The 14,599-nt window shown below is 39.9% G+C and overlaps 3 protein-coding genes across 4 annotated transcripts; 2 read left to right on the forward strand and 1 right to left on the reverse strand.

Annotated features, from left to right (window-relative positions):
• Positions 1 to 331: 331 nt before the first annotated feature.
• Positions 332 to 2,881, reverse strand: tmem101 (transmembrane protein 101). Of its 2 annotated transcripts, none has more exons than XM_047033115.1 (4): positions 2,708 to 2,881; positions 2,040 to 2,220; positions 1,799 to 1,945; positions 332 to 1,442 (listed from the first exon to the last, which is right to left on the reverse strand). In XM_047033115.1, exons 1-4 carry the CDS (start codon positions 2,836 to 2,838, stop codon positions 1,134 to 1,136), a joined length of 768 nt encoding a protein of 255 aa, XP_046889071.1. In that variant the 5' UTR covers positions 2,839 to 2,881; the 3' UTR covers positions 332 to 1,133. The 2 variants fall into 2 exon arrangements, with proteins under 2 accessions (XP_046889071.1, XP_046889072.1); XM_047033116.1 differs by having other exon boundaries at positions 2,040 to 2,216; positions 2,708 to 2,782.
• A 2,780-nt stretch (positions 2,882 to 5,661) lies between these two features.
• gngt2b (guanine nucleotide binding protein (G protein), gamma transducing activity polypeptide 2b) lies at positions 5,662 to 6,916 on the forward strand. Its single transcript, XM_047033128.1, has 3 exons — positions 5,662 to 5,797; positions 6,132 to 6,220; positions 6,528 to 6,916. Exons 2-3 carry the CDS (start codon positions 6,137 to 6,139, stop codon positions 6,651 to 6,653), a joined length of 210 nt encoding a protein of 69 aa, XP_046889084.1. The 5' UTR covers positions 5,662 to 5,797; positions 6,132 to 6,136; the 3' UTR covers positions 6,654 to 6,916.
• Positions 6,917 to 9,163: 2,247 nt separating this feature from the next.
• Positions 9,164 to 14,266, forward strand: si:ch1073-13h15.3 (inactive all-trans-retinol 13,14-reductase). Its single transcript, XM_047033050.1, has 11 exons — positions 9,164 to 9,387; positions 10,619 to 10,801; positions 10,890 to 11,131; positions 11,257 to 11,452; positions 11,566 to 11,763; positions 11,851 to 11,970; positions 12,085 to 12,223; positions 12,412 to 12,521; positions 12,623 to 12,789; positions 12,933 to 13,092; positions 13,563 to 14,266. Exons 1-11 carry the CDS (start codon positions 9,231 to 9,233, stop codon positions 13,727 to 13,729), a joined length of 1,839 nt encoding a protein of 612 aa, XP_046889006.1. The 5' UTR covers positions 9,164 to 9,230; the 3' UTR covers positions 13,730 to 14,266.
• Positions 14,267 to 14,599: the final 333 nt, after the last annotated feature.

A 14,599-nucleotide genomic window follows, 5' to 3' on the forward strand; every position in this document is an offset into this window, starting at 1 on the left:
TTGGACCTCATTTACAACCAACTGAGATGTCTCCCCCAGACTTCTCCCAAAGCCTGTCATCCCTCCAGGTGCTGCAGCTGGACCACAACCTCTTGGAGCGACTCGACCTTCCTACCCTGGTGCAATTCGACAACCTGAAGAAGCTGGACCTCAGCTGGAATTCTTTATTACACTTAATGTATTTGTACTTGCTGTTTTGTGTCTTAGTCAAATACAGTATATTAAATTAATAAAGGGATTATGGATATTTCAGCAATATTTTCTGCCAGCATGCATTACAGAATAGAGTGGCTGAGTATTTGTAAATAATTTTACATTATTTTCACAAATATTTAGGTAAAGGCAGAGTAGGTCATGTTGAGAAGCACTTATATTTGGTTATATACAATTCACATCTTAAAGAATCTACAAAAAGAATATTAACAAATGTGTACAGCTCTTTTTACTTGCCATGTCATAAAGGTATTTAAAGATGTCAACACCCAAGAGCAAACCTACACCCCCAGAGAAGGCAAGGGAAACAGAACGTCAAGTATAAGAGTGAAAATACATGTAATACAAAATGTTTTTTTTTTAATTATTACGTTAAATGACAACCTACATGTATAGGAATGCCTTGCATGAAACATAAAACAAAAGTATGCAAAACAACCATACATTTGAAATATTGGGTCTGAAATAATCCTATTTCTGGATTATTATTCAGTGGTACAGATGGCAAATTTCAAGTTACTCTGACAATATATTGTAATGAGTATTCAATGATAAAACCTTAACAATTTCTTCCCAAATACTTTGCGACAATCTACTAGTGTTAAATCTTATTTAAGAGTCAAGTTTCAGAGCAAAAACGTTAAATAGAAAGAAAAGAAAAAGAAAGAAATGTAAACATAATCCTAGAAGTTTAAAATCTCCAATGGAGCGCATTTACCTGTGGAAGCAAAAGAAGAGTTTGTTAAGGACAAAGACGACCGAGACAGCGTTCAGGTACCAGCATCCAGACATGACCAACTGGACGCGTGCATCATTCCTGAGGAGCCATCGTAGACCATGTCGAAATGTCCTCAAATCTTATTCCAAACACAAGTAGTATTTGTATTTGGGGCAGCTGACAAACAGTCCTGGGTGTGTGTTCAGCCATCTGTGGCTAGGATCAGCATAGCCCCAAATATGCCCACGTTATGCCCAATCAGTTTCAATTGGTTCCAGAACTCCACCCGGCAGTTGTTGTGCCAGTAGCCCAAGTTCCCATCGATGAAAAGCAGGACCAGGGGCAGGACTACGGCCAGGACCTGGGCCGCCAGCCGAACGTAGCAGCCGGAGAGGAAAGCCAGGGCTAGCACCCCAAACATCACCACCAGAAGCATCAGCGTGATCTCGCCACCAGGAATGTGGTTCAGGTAGGCCATTCTGTCCTCTTTACTGTGTTGCAGCGAGTACACCTGGTGGTGGGAACAGAATACTGCATTTAGATGCAGTGCTTTTTCGCTTGGCAGTCTAGACTCTGGATCAGGCTCTACTATATTTCCATTATGTACAATCGATAGGACATAGAACACTTTTGATGAGCAGACAGGAAACCTAAGCCTAATATATATCCCAACTGAAACCATTAAACTTGGCTCAATAATTGCTCTAGTCTAATGGATTCTATATACACACACATGTATGTTCTCATCTTCTATATTTCAGGTTAATTGACTCCAAGTAGGTCTTTTGCACCATGGGTGGGGGAGGGGGATTCACACCACACAGTCTCCTTTTCTAGGTCGCACTTCAGTAAAGAGGAAGGTCTTACCACACAGATCAGGTAGACACCGAGGAAAACTTGTCCAGTAGATTGCAAGGATCTGGTACGAGGTTTCTGTCTATAAACTTCACCTGCACCACTGGCCATAATCAAAAAACCTCCAATAATGGCCAGAACTCTGGAATACATCCGTACCTGCAGAAAAGTCCACAATAAAAGTCCTTGTATGATAACCATCAAAATAGATAAGCATTAGTTGACAGAATGACATCTAAACAAAGTTACTCACCTTTAGCCAGTCAGTGTAGTGCACTTGTTCACCTATATAGGAGACATAGGTGCTAATGGCCAGCTGCATGGCAGCTGCCAGTGCAAACCACCTCCTCTTCACCCCAAATGACATGAAACTGGCACAAAGCACTGCTGCTCCCATGTCGATATACAAGTAGGGCACCTGTATGTCAGGCTTCCTGGGAACAATAGGACTGTTATTTTTACAAAATGATACCTGACACTTATCTACTGTAGATTACTGCAGTAGTAGTTTACTTGTCAAAAGTGCCACCAAGTCATTTAATTGGCAAGCTTGATCAAAAGGAGATAGCAAGTGAGCTCATCATGGACTCCTGTTAAATTACAAGGTAGTCACTTGCTTCAAATTAAAGACGACGAAAATAACTTTCATCTTTAACTAACTCAATCCAGATGACTCGCTTGAGATGTCCAGAAAGCAGCAAGTAAGTTTACCCTAACCCGGAAACTGATACAATGTACAACCAAGTACATTTTAATCAAATTTAAGATGCACTAGTTCACTAAAACGTGATGTTAAACTACAATGTACAGTATTCAATTACAACACTTTATAACAACACTAACTTTACAGGTTATATTCAATAGCTAGCTAGGTACTATTTGCAAATAGTAGGTACTGTAAAGCATTCAGGTAGAACTTACCGTTTAGCATCAGCACGCTCGGCAAAAAGCATTAGCATGCTGAAGCAGTTCCAAAACCCAAATCGGGTCAGAATAAACGCTCCGAATTGGGAGAGAAACCTCAAAACTTGCTTTCTGCTAGGAGCAGCCATGATTGCTGGAGTGACAGATCAGCAGCAAAACTCAAAACGTAATGTCAGCTTCCTGTGTCGACGTCTGTTAAAAATGTCAAAGTAAAAGCTTTCTGTTCGAAGTTAAATGACCACACTGCTGTACCAATAAGGACACTAAGGAATAGTATACTAGTAACGTATTTTAGATTTTATATATGGTATTATCTTTACCAGGAAATTAAAGCAGGAACTATAGTTACCTTTTGTCATGATTGTTCAGAGTCTTTAATTCTGGTGACAGTTTTCAAAGCTTCTGGGCGCAACTTCGTTCAGATTGTCCATAAAGAGTGTACTATTGCCACCTACTGGATACAAGTTTGAAGTACATACAGTACAAATGAATGATTTTGCATTTATACATTAATTAGACGCTTTCTTCTAAAGTGCATGTAGAGAAGACGGCAGAAAAATCGAGAATCAGAAGTTCATAGTTCTAAAGATATTTTTGAAGTTACAGCTAAGGAACGGTATTTATTTCACCGGACGCAGTGCAACAATATAACATTATTAAAAACTTATTACGAAAGTGATTTCCTACTATTTATGCTGTGCTACATCAAGTACTCAAATACAACATGCAGAAGAGGAAATTAAACTAATTACTGTAATCCCCCCAAAGATTTGAGCATTCCCACTTCAATTGGTTAATGTGCCTAAAGAGGTCAACCTACAAAGATTCTCAGCACATTTCCACCAAACTGTCATTGAGAGGGGAAACAAATGATCAGTGATAAGAAGAAATACATGTAAAGACAGTAAGGTAGACAAAAGAGGTATGATAGATGATAGATAGATAGGCTACATAGATACATAGATGGATAGATACATAGATTGATTGAAGCAGGGTTTAACAAAATAATGAGGTAAGTCTAAATTGAATCCTTATTTTCACCCATTAAAATGAGACTAGACTTAATTACGCTCATCTGAGAGTCTTAATTCAGGATACCAGTAATGCCCTATTATCTAATGTGTGTTTGGTTGTCTGCATGAAATCACGTGTTTGTGCACGTGTGTGATATGTGTGACGTGAGTGCTGTGTGTGCCGTGATATTTGTGCTTTGAAGCTACCAGCCCCCACTAAGTTTGGCCACTGATGCAGAACTCATTCATAACTACTAGAGTCTATATTAACCTCAGTCAAAAAAGTGTTTGAATCATTTAAAACATCCCAACCAGAATGCATTGATTGCTGTAGTGTTAAAATCGGTGTTCTCTACAATCAACAGCCAGTGCTAAGAGCTGTCAGATTCTCTTGGTTGTTCACCACTTACTGAGGCTGATCTAGAAGTTTCCAAGGAGACACTTGTTAATCTTGGGCGATGCGTCTCTTTGGCTAATCTGCATTGGATGAGACTAACCTAGATTCTGGGAATGGCTTACGGGTGAAAAAATCCATGTGAAGGATAATCCAGGGATCAATCACCATCCTGTCTTCACCCTGGCCTTTAATTTTGAGTGAGCGCTCAACAAAACTAGGGTATTGGAACCCAGGTTATATTATGTCTCCAACCCCGGCAGCAAATGAAACCTTCAAATTATGGAAAGTGTTGGTATTGCACATTGACTTTTGATTCAAACACATACTAAGAAAGTTCAAGTTATTGAGCTTTCTGTCTAGACAGCCTCTTGAGATATGAGGGCTGTTAATCTGGGGCTCTTCTTCTGCATTTAAACTACAGTTTGCTGCAGGAATGCAACTGCTTCCTAAAGTGAATGGTTCAGGGGAATACACTTCTGAAACTGCATGATAACAATTAAGTTGGGTTGTGCTATTATGTAAATGTTCAGCTGATCATTGTTCTACTATCCTTTTATTTGTGCGGTACTGTTTGATGCTACAAAGCTTTGGACCGTTAACGAATGACGTGAAGGATCGGATCACCTTAGTGCTGGCCAGTGTCCTTGGCATGGGAAGCAGGTGAAAACAAGATTCTGATGCAGGGATCAAGGATTTGCAACTCATACCCTCTTGGTGTGGGGTGCTTTGCACCCGCTGTCCTTTATGTATGTTTACACTGATAAATATGGCAGATGAACATATACAGGAAATGTACAGGCTTGAAACCATTAAAGTAAATTCTGACAAAAAAGTACTTGCCCACACAATTTACCTGGGGTTCTTTGTCTTGTGCAAATAAATAAATAAACAGACAGACAGATAACTTTGGCTTTGAATGATTAGTTATATTTATTCCTGGACTAATTTATATCTGTCCATCTTGTTCTGTTATTCTCAGTGGAGGTAGTATGATAACTGTTACAGTTTAATCATTTAAAATCATGTTTGATTTAAAGTTTAATAGTAGAACAGGGGATGGTGAGGGTGAGTCAATTACCAGCCAGCAGGCAGTAGCACGACCCACGGCTACAAACAGGATTAGGTTTAGGTGGATTTGTTTTGTCAAAGTTACTAAGTTACTAGGTTACAAGGTTAACACATTTTGTCCCAAATATGGACACTTCACCAAGCCCCTTAATGGGACATTTCTTTTCAATACCAAACTTGGCCCTTTGAGTCAGTGCATGTATAGACACGGATGTTCAGGTGTGTATGGGTATACATACAGCAATGCATACATAACAGTGTATACACATGTTTCAGTCCCCTCAGTGCTAGAAGGACAGGACCTCTGTTCTGCTCTATGCCTGTGCTTTTTCCGGCTTTTTAAAGAAACTTGAATGCATTAACAGGCCCCTTCTCTTCCTGCTCAAGGAGAGAGGGTTTGTGGGTTTACACCTCCTGATTGCTTAATAAGATCAAGACGGATTGGTGACATCAGTCCCAAAGCCTGGAGGGTCACAGCAAAAGAGGGGCTGTGGGATGCAGCTTCAGCTGTCAGTGCAGAGAGAGAGATTCTAGCTGAAAGCAGCCCTAGATGAGCTCTTAGGAGCTAAGAACTTTTCTCTGACTGTTGGACGTCCCGCTATTCAACAGGTAAGACCTGGAAGATTTCTGAATTGATGTTATCAGTTTGCTTCGCTGATAATGTTATTATCTGGGAAGATGGCATATATCGAAAATGTCATGACCAAAATGTTATACGATGTTGTAGTAAAGAAATTAGCATGGCAATAGGGCAGATCATTTCCTTACAGTGGAATCTACTACTTACTTACTAGGAATCTCAACTATAGACAATTTAGATTGTATAATTGTTTTATCAGTGTCATCATCTATCAATGTATTTGTGCAAACCTGTGTGACATGTGCAGTGCCTTGTCCCTTTTTTGTAGAAAATGTGGCCATAAATCTTTTTTTGTCACTTTAGCCAAGATGGCTCGGGACATGTCAGATAAAGAGATCCTGAAAATGGAGCTTGATCAGCTGAAGAAGGAAGTTAACACTCCTCGAACCCCGGTGAGAACCTGGCATACTCTGCACCTTGAAAATTCTACAATATAAGATAACACTTGTGTAAAAAAGCTCCTTTGGTAGGATCAGTCTGTCCTTGAATTATCGCTGTGAAAGGAACATTATTTTACAACCGTCAGTAAAAAACATTCTAAAGGGACTTTGTTGAACATGCTTAAAAGTCATGATGTCAACGAATGCTCATTCTCCTTCCTTTGCTAATCTTCCTTCATATTTTTTGTTCTTCCTCTTCCTCTTCTTCTTCTTCTTCTTCATCTTCTTCTTCTTCTATTGTAAAATCTTTCCTTGGCAGGTTGGAGTAAATGTCAAGGAAACAATTGACTTTGTTGAGGGCCTGGCACCTGAAGACCCTCTGATCAAGGGCGTGCCTGAGGACAAGAACCCGTTCAAAGAGAAGGGTGGCTGTATAATTACCTAGCACAGACATCCAGAAGAAGTAACAACGTTTTTTTATGAGACAGTGTGTATATATTCCAACCACATACCTGGCACTGTGTGGATGGATCTTCTAGAGATTCATTCTAGACAGACAGTACGGAGAAAAAGCACATCAAATGTGTCATGATGTCATTATTTTGAGACAGGCTTCCACTTCCTATTTCTGGATGATACGTGTTGCTGTAATTATGTACTGTATCTGTGTCAATTTGTAATTAAACACAAATAGCTGTACAGAGATTTGACCTGTTCCTGTTTTGTGATTTTATTTACTTGTAGGATTACCTTGTGACTTTTGACATATTTTCAGTGTTTTATCTGCAACATCAAAATTTTTGTTGTAGAATGTATCAATTTTAAAAGCTTCAAGTTCTATTCCTTCTAAGGGTAAATTTAAAGTGGGCCATTAATCAGCATTTGAACATTTGTACGTTGCACATTTGGTAAACGTGGCAATATACCTACCCCTGATCAGCAAGATAACTTCTCTGTCTCCTTTATCTTGAGCTCTGTGGTTTGACAAAACCATTGCCGTCATGCCAGTCTTACAGTAATTTATAATAGGATTTCTGAGTTGGAAGAAGCTGGGCCTTTTGGCCTTTTGATAAAGTACACAGCTGCTTCCTGTGTCCAAGTCCTTAAGCTCATTGCTGAGACTTGAGCTCAGGATCCAATTCCAGTACATGTACAGCTCTCCCCTTCCGATAACACATGATATGATATTACTATGACAAGTTTCAAGATTAGCAGAAAGATGAACAGAAACTCATCTTCTAAATGAAAGCTGCAGAAATTCTTGTAGTCCAAGTCTATTCTGAAAGATTAGGACGCTCAGATGGCTGAGTGGTTAGAGTGTCGGGCTTTTAATCAGAAGGTTGTTGGTTTGATTCCCAGCCGTGCCCAATAAAGTTGTCTCCTTGGGCAAGGCACTTCACCCTACTTGCCTCTGGGAGAATGTCCCTGTACTGACTGTAAGTTGCTCTGGATAAGAGCGTCTGCTAAATGACTAAATGGTAATGTAATGTCAAGGGTGCGAGTGTTTTCAAAAGGTGAAAAAAAAATAGTCTTCATTCTTCATATATATATTCTGGAACAGAATTGTCTTTATCGGCATGTGTACTTGTCCTTTTGAGATAACATAGCTCATCATGGAATCGCTGGACTAAACATTAACAAGTAGTTAGCTTGTTCTATAAAATTAATGAAAGAGTATTTTGCAGAAAGGCGTGAAGTGAAGCTGCTTCGGTTTAGCCAGGCATAGAGAGCACTGAAACCAGCCAACAGGCTACAAGCTGTGATCCTGTAATTGGTGTAATTAAAATACATAGGTCACAGGTTGCTGTTTTATTTATTTATTTTATTTATTTATTTTTACCTGGTGCGTGCTTGCATACAACCAATGTCCAGCTCGCCACAACCAGAATCCCAGATGTAGATAGGCTATAGGCGACAGCTCACCTGCAGAGAAAACTCAATTATTATAAACAGGAAACACCTGTTCCGTTCAGGGGGCATACCCCAACGGAGGGCAGGTTTCAGCCTTTCATGTTTGCATTACATGTGTTCAGATTCAGATAACTGAAGTTTTTAATTAGTCTGAAAAGTATTGTTTTGGTGAAGGATTGGATTTTGTCCAAAGAGAGAACTGTCTGTGTTGTCCTTGAAATAAGGTGAAGTGGACATAATAACTGCTTAAACAAAGATTGTTTACTTCTTATTGTAATGTTCAAACATTTTATTGATTGGTTAAGAAACTTAAATAAATTGTGAATTTTCAAATCAATTATTTGTATTGATAAGAAGTTATGGAATTGAAGGATTCATTTTTTGGTGAGTAGGAAAGCTGGTTAATTCCACAGATTCCAGTTATCTAAAGTATTTTATAGCTGTTATCACTTCACTTGGGTAATGTTTATTTTATTCAGGTATGACGTTCTACCCGAATTTCTACCTTAAACATGACTAAAAGGCTTTGTTAACTAAACTAACGTAACAAATCCATAAAAAAGACGTATGTGTATAAAGTCTATGGAGGGTTTGCACAATTCCTCACTATCTTAATTACCTTATCTGATAACACTAGTTACACAAGTAATTTAAAACTGGCAGATAACTTTTGTTTTCGTGGTATGATTATTTTTCTAGCCTACTGCTAATTTCAGCATTATATTTGAATTTATTCAGCAATATTTTCTTTGTCAAGTCTTTTTTGTTCACACTTCAAAGATAATATTTTTCAGCTTCAGAGTGCTGTGTCCATCCAGCACTGTGGTGTTTGGACAACCATTTTGTGTAACCATCCGACTAGAACATCCTCGCAGAACATACCTCATGCAGGTGTTTTATCTTTATTGCCCGCTATTACATGATAATCCTATTACGGCTAGTGCGAAGATTATCGGCAGTTACACAAACATATTTTCTCGTCCTTCCAACCAGACCTTTGTCACTCAATACGATAAAAGGGGGTTGATTGGGCAAGGCAGTTTCAGAATCACCAGGTTTTAAAGCTGCACTTGGTTTCTTTCTCCACAGTCTGTAGCTGAACTCTTTGATCATGTGGCTGTTGATATTTGTGGTGTGGTTGGTGATGTGGGCTGGAGGGTCATACTGGTACCTGTTTGGCAAGCCAAGTCCCTTCTCTATAGAGTCTGTGAGACCACCGGGCCCCCGGGAATATGACCAGAAGAAGAGGGACAAAGTGATCAAACAAGGTAAAGATGAAAAACATGTCTTCCTGTCTAGCCTATGCTTCAGACATTCAACAGTTGTGCTGTAGTCATCTGCTACTTTAATTCAAGTCCAATTTGAATTAGCATTTTCTAATGATTACAGATATGGTGTCCAGAGGGTGATTTACTCTATAGTCTATGTACTGTGTCACGCTATTCTGTATCAGGCACCCTGTTTCAACACAGGAAATCAGAATTTGCCGACTGTATGACACAATACATGTTCCAAAATGCTAATTTTGTTATTGATCTAACCTTCAGGTGGATTTCTCTGTGTGACTCCGTCTATAGCTTTAACACTGAGCCAAATGTCAGGTTTAGTTAATTAATTTAGATGGAGAGAAATATAACATTATTTTAATTTAGATAAATACTGTGAGGTCCGCAATGTGACCCAAAGCAAATGGGTGTAAGTAAGTAGTAAGACTTTATTTATATAGCACATTTCATACAAAAATTGCAGCTCAAGGTGCTTTACATAAAATCAGCAAAAATATAAAATCTGCAAAAACATAAAATCTGCAAAAACAATCATATAAGTGATAAAAGTAATAATAAAAACTTCTAAATAAACAAGATGAATAAAATGTAACACATAAGCGATAGTGCAAGTCAAACACAAGCCGCAATCTTTGCAGGAATCCAAAACAAATCTATAAAAACAATTATATAACTACTAAAAGTTGTAAAACCCTTCTGAGATAAAAAAAAAAAATGGTTAAATGCTTTGGTAAAAAGGTAGGTTTTAAGCTAAAAATGTTGAGCGTATTTGCTTCCCTAATATTTATGGGTAATTTGTTCCATAGTTTTGGGGCGTAATTGGCAAAGGCTGCATCACCAATCGTCTTATGACTGCTTCCGGTGACCTTTAATAGGCCTGCATTTGATGATCGCAGTGTTCTAGCTGGTGTGCAGTATTTCTTAAGGAGGATTTAACTGTTGTAGTTCCAGTCCTGTTCATCTCCATGTGCTGTTTATCTTAATTAGATAATTACTGATTGATGATAGTAGCGATCCAAAATGCCATTCAAAGACCGTTTACAGCTTAAAAACAAAGATAACAAATGCCAGTTGTAGTAATAAGGTATCTTGGGCCAACCTTCAGACCTTTGCCTCCAAATAACATAACCTACTTTCATTCTTTACAACTTGAATTGCACACAGATAAGATGTAAGTGTTCAGATAAGAATTATGATATCTTACCTTTTGCAGGTTTCAGTGTTGACAAAGTCCCCAAAGACTTGGATGTCATTGTCATCGGCAGTGGCATCGGAGGCTTGACGGTTGCAGCCACGTTGGCTAAAGTGGGCAAGAAGGTCTTAGTGCTGGAACAACATGATCAGTCTGGGGGCTGCTGCCACACCTATGTGGAAAAAGGATTTGAATTTGATGTCGGTAAGAAGTTGTGTTTGTGAGAAAGAGGAGGATGTGTACATTTTTGAATGTAAGCACTCGCACTGAATGGTCACCATTTCTCCTGAAGGACTTCACTACATTGGCCAGCTCCATGAGAACAGCCTTCTGCGCATCGCCTTTGACCAGATCACCGAAGGCCAGCTGGAGTTTGTCGAGCTGGACCAACACTTTGACACCATCCAGATTGGACTGGGAGAGGAGAAGCGAGAGTACACCATCTTCACTGGCAAGACCGAAATGGAGGCTCACCTCAAAAAACAGTTCCCAGATGACATCGCCGCCATTGAAACTTTCTTCAGAATTATGAAGGTATAAGATGAGTCGAGGGTGTTTTTTTTGGCACGTGTGAGCAAGGGAAGCACCATTTCTGACTTGAACTAACCCTAACCCTTTTTTTTCCCACGACTGTTCTCAAAACTCTTTGGCTGTGGCAGGTGTCAGCTAAGAAGACTCATTACCTGGCCACGTTGAAGCTGATTCCTAAGTGGCTGGCCCTTTTCCTGGTGAAGACACGAATCGCCCACCTATTTTCCCCCATATTCACCCTCTCTGGGACTGGAGCAACAGATCTCGTCAGCACTCTGACCAGCAACAAAGACCTCCATGTCATCTTCTCCTACCTCTTCTATGGTGACTTACCTTTTTATCCCTTGGTTCTCTATCCCAGATCACTGGTAAAGCACTGGTTCACTAAACGAGACTTTTCAGTCACAAAGCTTTTTTTTCTTGACATGCTTTTCTAGGTGTGCCACCTAAGGACTCCAGTATTGTCATCAACGCCCTCCTGATTCACCACTACAAGAGAGGAGCGTACTACCCCCGGGGAGGGGCCAGTGAGATCTCCTACCACATCATCCCTGTCATCCAGAAGTCTGGAGGAAATGTCCTGGTCCGAGCACCTGTCACCCAGATCCTGGTCAACAAGGAAGGGGCTGCTTATGGTAGGTCAAATCCTGTGTGCCACTGCTGCCTTAATAACTCCGATAGCCAAACCAATTCCTAACTTCCTTGTTCTTCATCATGTGCAGGTGTGAAAGTGAAGAAGGGTCGGGAGGAGGTGGAGGTGCGTGCTCCTGTGGTGATTTCCAACTGTGGCGTCTTTACCACCTTCCAGAAACTACTGCCTCCAGAGATTAGCATGAAGCAAGGTAACCTATGCTCAGAATGATGTTCAGACTTTGTTTCTTGCCAAATACCCAAGTCCGAACACACTTGCGTAGCTTTGGTTTTGCAGGAATAAAAATTCCATCTTTTCCCCCCAGATGTTCAAGACCGACTTGACATGATGAGGCATGGCCGAGGATCGTTCTTGGTTTTCTCTGGTTTCGACGCCACCCAGGAGGAGCTTGGTATTGTGTCGACCAACTTCTGGCTGTTCAAGAATAATGACATGGATACTTCGTGAGTAAAGTTGATTACTGTTGCCTTACTTTCTTCACAAGGTGGTGCTATTGCCTAGATATAAAATCCTAAGATTTTCAGAAACTTAGGGCGGTCACTGTTGAATTGTCTGGCCTGTTGTAATGCAACATGTGACACTGCATGTATAAACAGAACATCCAAGTTGATGTAATTCCTGTTTTTTTTAGGATGGATGAGTTCTTTGCCCTGAGCAAAGAAGATGCACCTGAAAACATTCCCATGATGTTTATTACATTCCCTTCTGCCAAAGACCCAGAAGCCAAGAAAAGAAACCCAGGTAATGAAAATAGTATCAACAGTACAACGGCATTGTACCTTTGGACGACATTGCCTGAAGCAGACACTTAAAATACAATACCCAAACTGTGACACCCACAGGGAAATCCTGCATGACGATACTAACCATGGTAAAATATGAGTGGTTTGAGGAGTGGAAGGACACTACAGTGAGGAAAAGGGGGGATGAATACCACAACTACAAAATGAGATACGCTAACCAACTCTTTGCCTGGGCCTGCACCATTTTCCCTAAACTAAGGGAAAAGGTATGACTGTCTCCTTCTTTCTGTCCAATTGTCGGTGTATACGTTAGAGACTGTTGAGTGTGTGTGTGTGTGTGTCACACAAACACACAGGCCCATACATCTCAAGAAGATTTTTCAAGGACGTTTCTGTGTTGTGTTGGTAGCTGGTCTTCCAGGATGTGGCTACTCCTCTCACCAACATGCACTACCTGGGAGCCCAGCGAGGGGCCATGTACTCAGCTGAACACAACCTGGACCGCTTCCATGCCGAGGCTGTAGCCAGGAACAGGTGCAACACTCCAGTCAAGAACCTCTTCATCTCAGGTAGGGTTTCAGCTATATGATAACCAAATATAGCAAATCTAAATTTATTTGTTTAGAATGTTTTACAAGCAATGTCACAGAGGGCTTCACATATGCCCATAGAACTGCCCCTCAGCCAACCTAAACCCTCAATAATGACAAATATAGCAAATCTAAATTTATTTGTTTAGAATGTTTTACAAGCAATGTCACAGAGGGCTTCACATATGCCCATAGAACTGCCCCTCAGCCAACCTAAACCCTCAATGAAGACAAAGACATCTCCCAGGGAGACTCATTGAGAATGAAATTAAAGATACCTTGGGAGCAATATAATAGAGAATGATAGAAATGATTTTGATGTTGTATCTACTAATATAGATCTGATCATGTGTTGAGCTGTGCACGACAGTGATTCCATGTCTTATGCATGTGTGTGTGCTTGTCCTTGTGTGTTCCTGTATGTATGTGTGTGTGCGCGCGTGGTACAGGTCAGGACGTGTTCAGCTGTGGGATTGCAGGTGCGCTACATGGAGGCCTGCTGTGTGCTTCCACTGTGCTGGACCACATTGTCTACATCGACCTTCTTTTCCTCAAGAAGAAGCTAAAGAAGCAGAAGGCTAAAGAGCTGGCCCTGCTGGCTAAGAAGATTGAGTGAGACTCCAGCTCCCCTACAGGACTGTGGTATAACTGCATGTAAAGAAAAACTCAAACTCAAATGGACCAACGCCTGGAAGACTAGGGACTGGAGCATACACATTATTGTGGCTCCGAAATCAACTTCAGTTTAAAAACATTGGGCAGAGCAGGCCTCTCTAGAATCTGATACCTGTTGACCTTGAACATAAGTGATACTTTGGTTTATTTATATTACACATGGGGTGTGTTTCTGGTAAGTGGGCCACTAAATGAGGTGCAACACTTTGAACGAATGCTTCTTAAATATGGATGCACAATCCTCATACATTTCTGGATTCCATGAACTCATCATATGGTCCCAATATTTGGACCAAGCAACATATTTCAAGGAAGAATTTGAATCAAAATGTTTTCATGAATACTTCTCCGTAGTTTCATTTAATAGCTTAGATTTGTAAATACAGAATGTCAGTAATATTGGATTGTGATCAGCCTGTCTTGAAATGTAATTCAGTATTAAAGAGTATTATAAATGATAAAACAGTAATTATTCATTTAAAAATTCCCATGGGATCAATAGTTAGCCAAACTATGATTTTGATAAGTCAAAGCATACCACTATTTGGCTTACTACATTTAAGATTGTGTTTAGACTTTTATTCCCATCATTAAAATGTATAATATTGTGCTTCTTTTTCTAACTGAAAACAATTGTTGTTTATTGTCTAATGTTATGTAAATATTCACCATTCATGTATAGCTAATTTATTCAGAATCCATGATGGAGGCCAGCCTTAATGGCGAAAATACACTTCTAAACTCTCTTCTAAAAACAAACATAAATGCAGTTAACATGAGCAAAGGATGTTTCATTGAAACAAATCAGTCA

The sequence above is a fragment of the Hypomesus transpacificus genome, chromosome 13 (genome assembly GCF_021917145.1).
Source record: "Hypomesus transpacificus isolate Combined female chromosome 13, fHypTra1, whole genome shotgun sequence".
NCBI lineage: Eukaryota > Metazoa > Chordata > Actinopteri > Osmeriformes > Osmeridae > Hypomesus > Hypomesus transpacificus.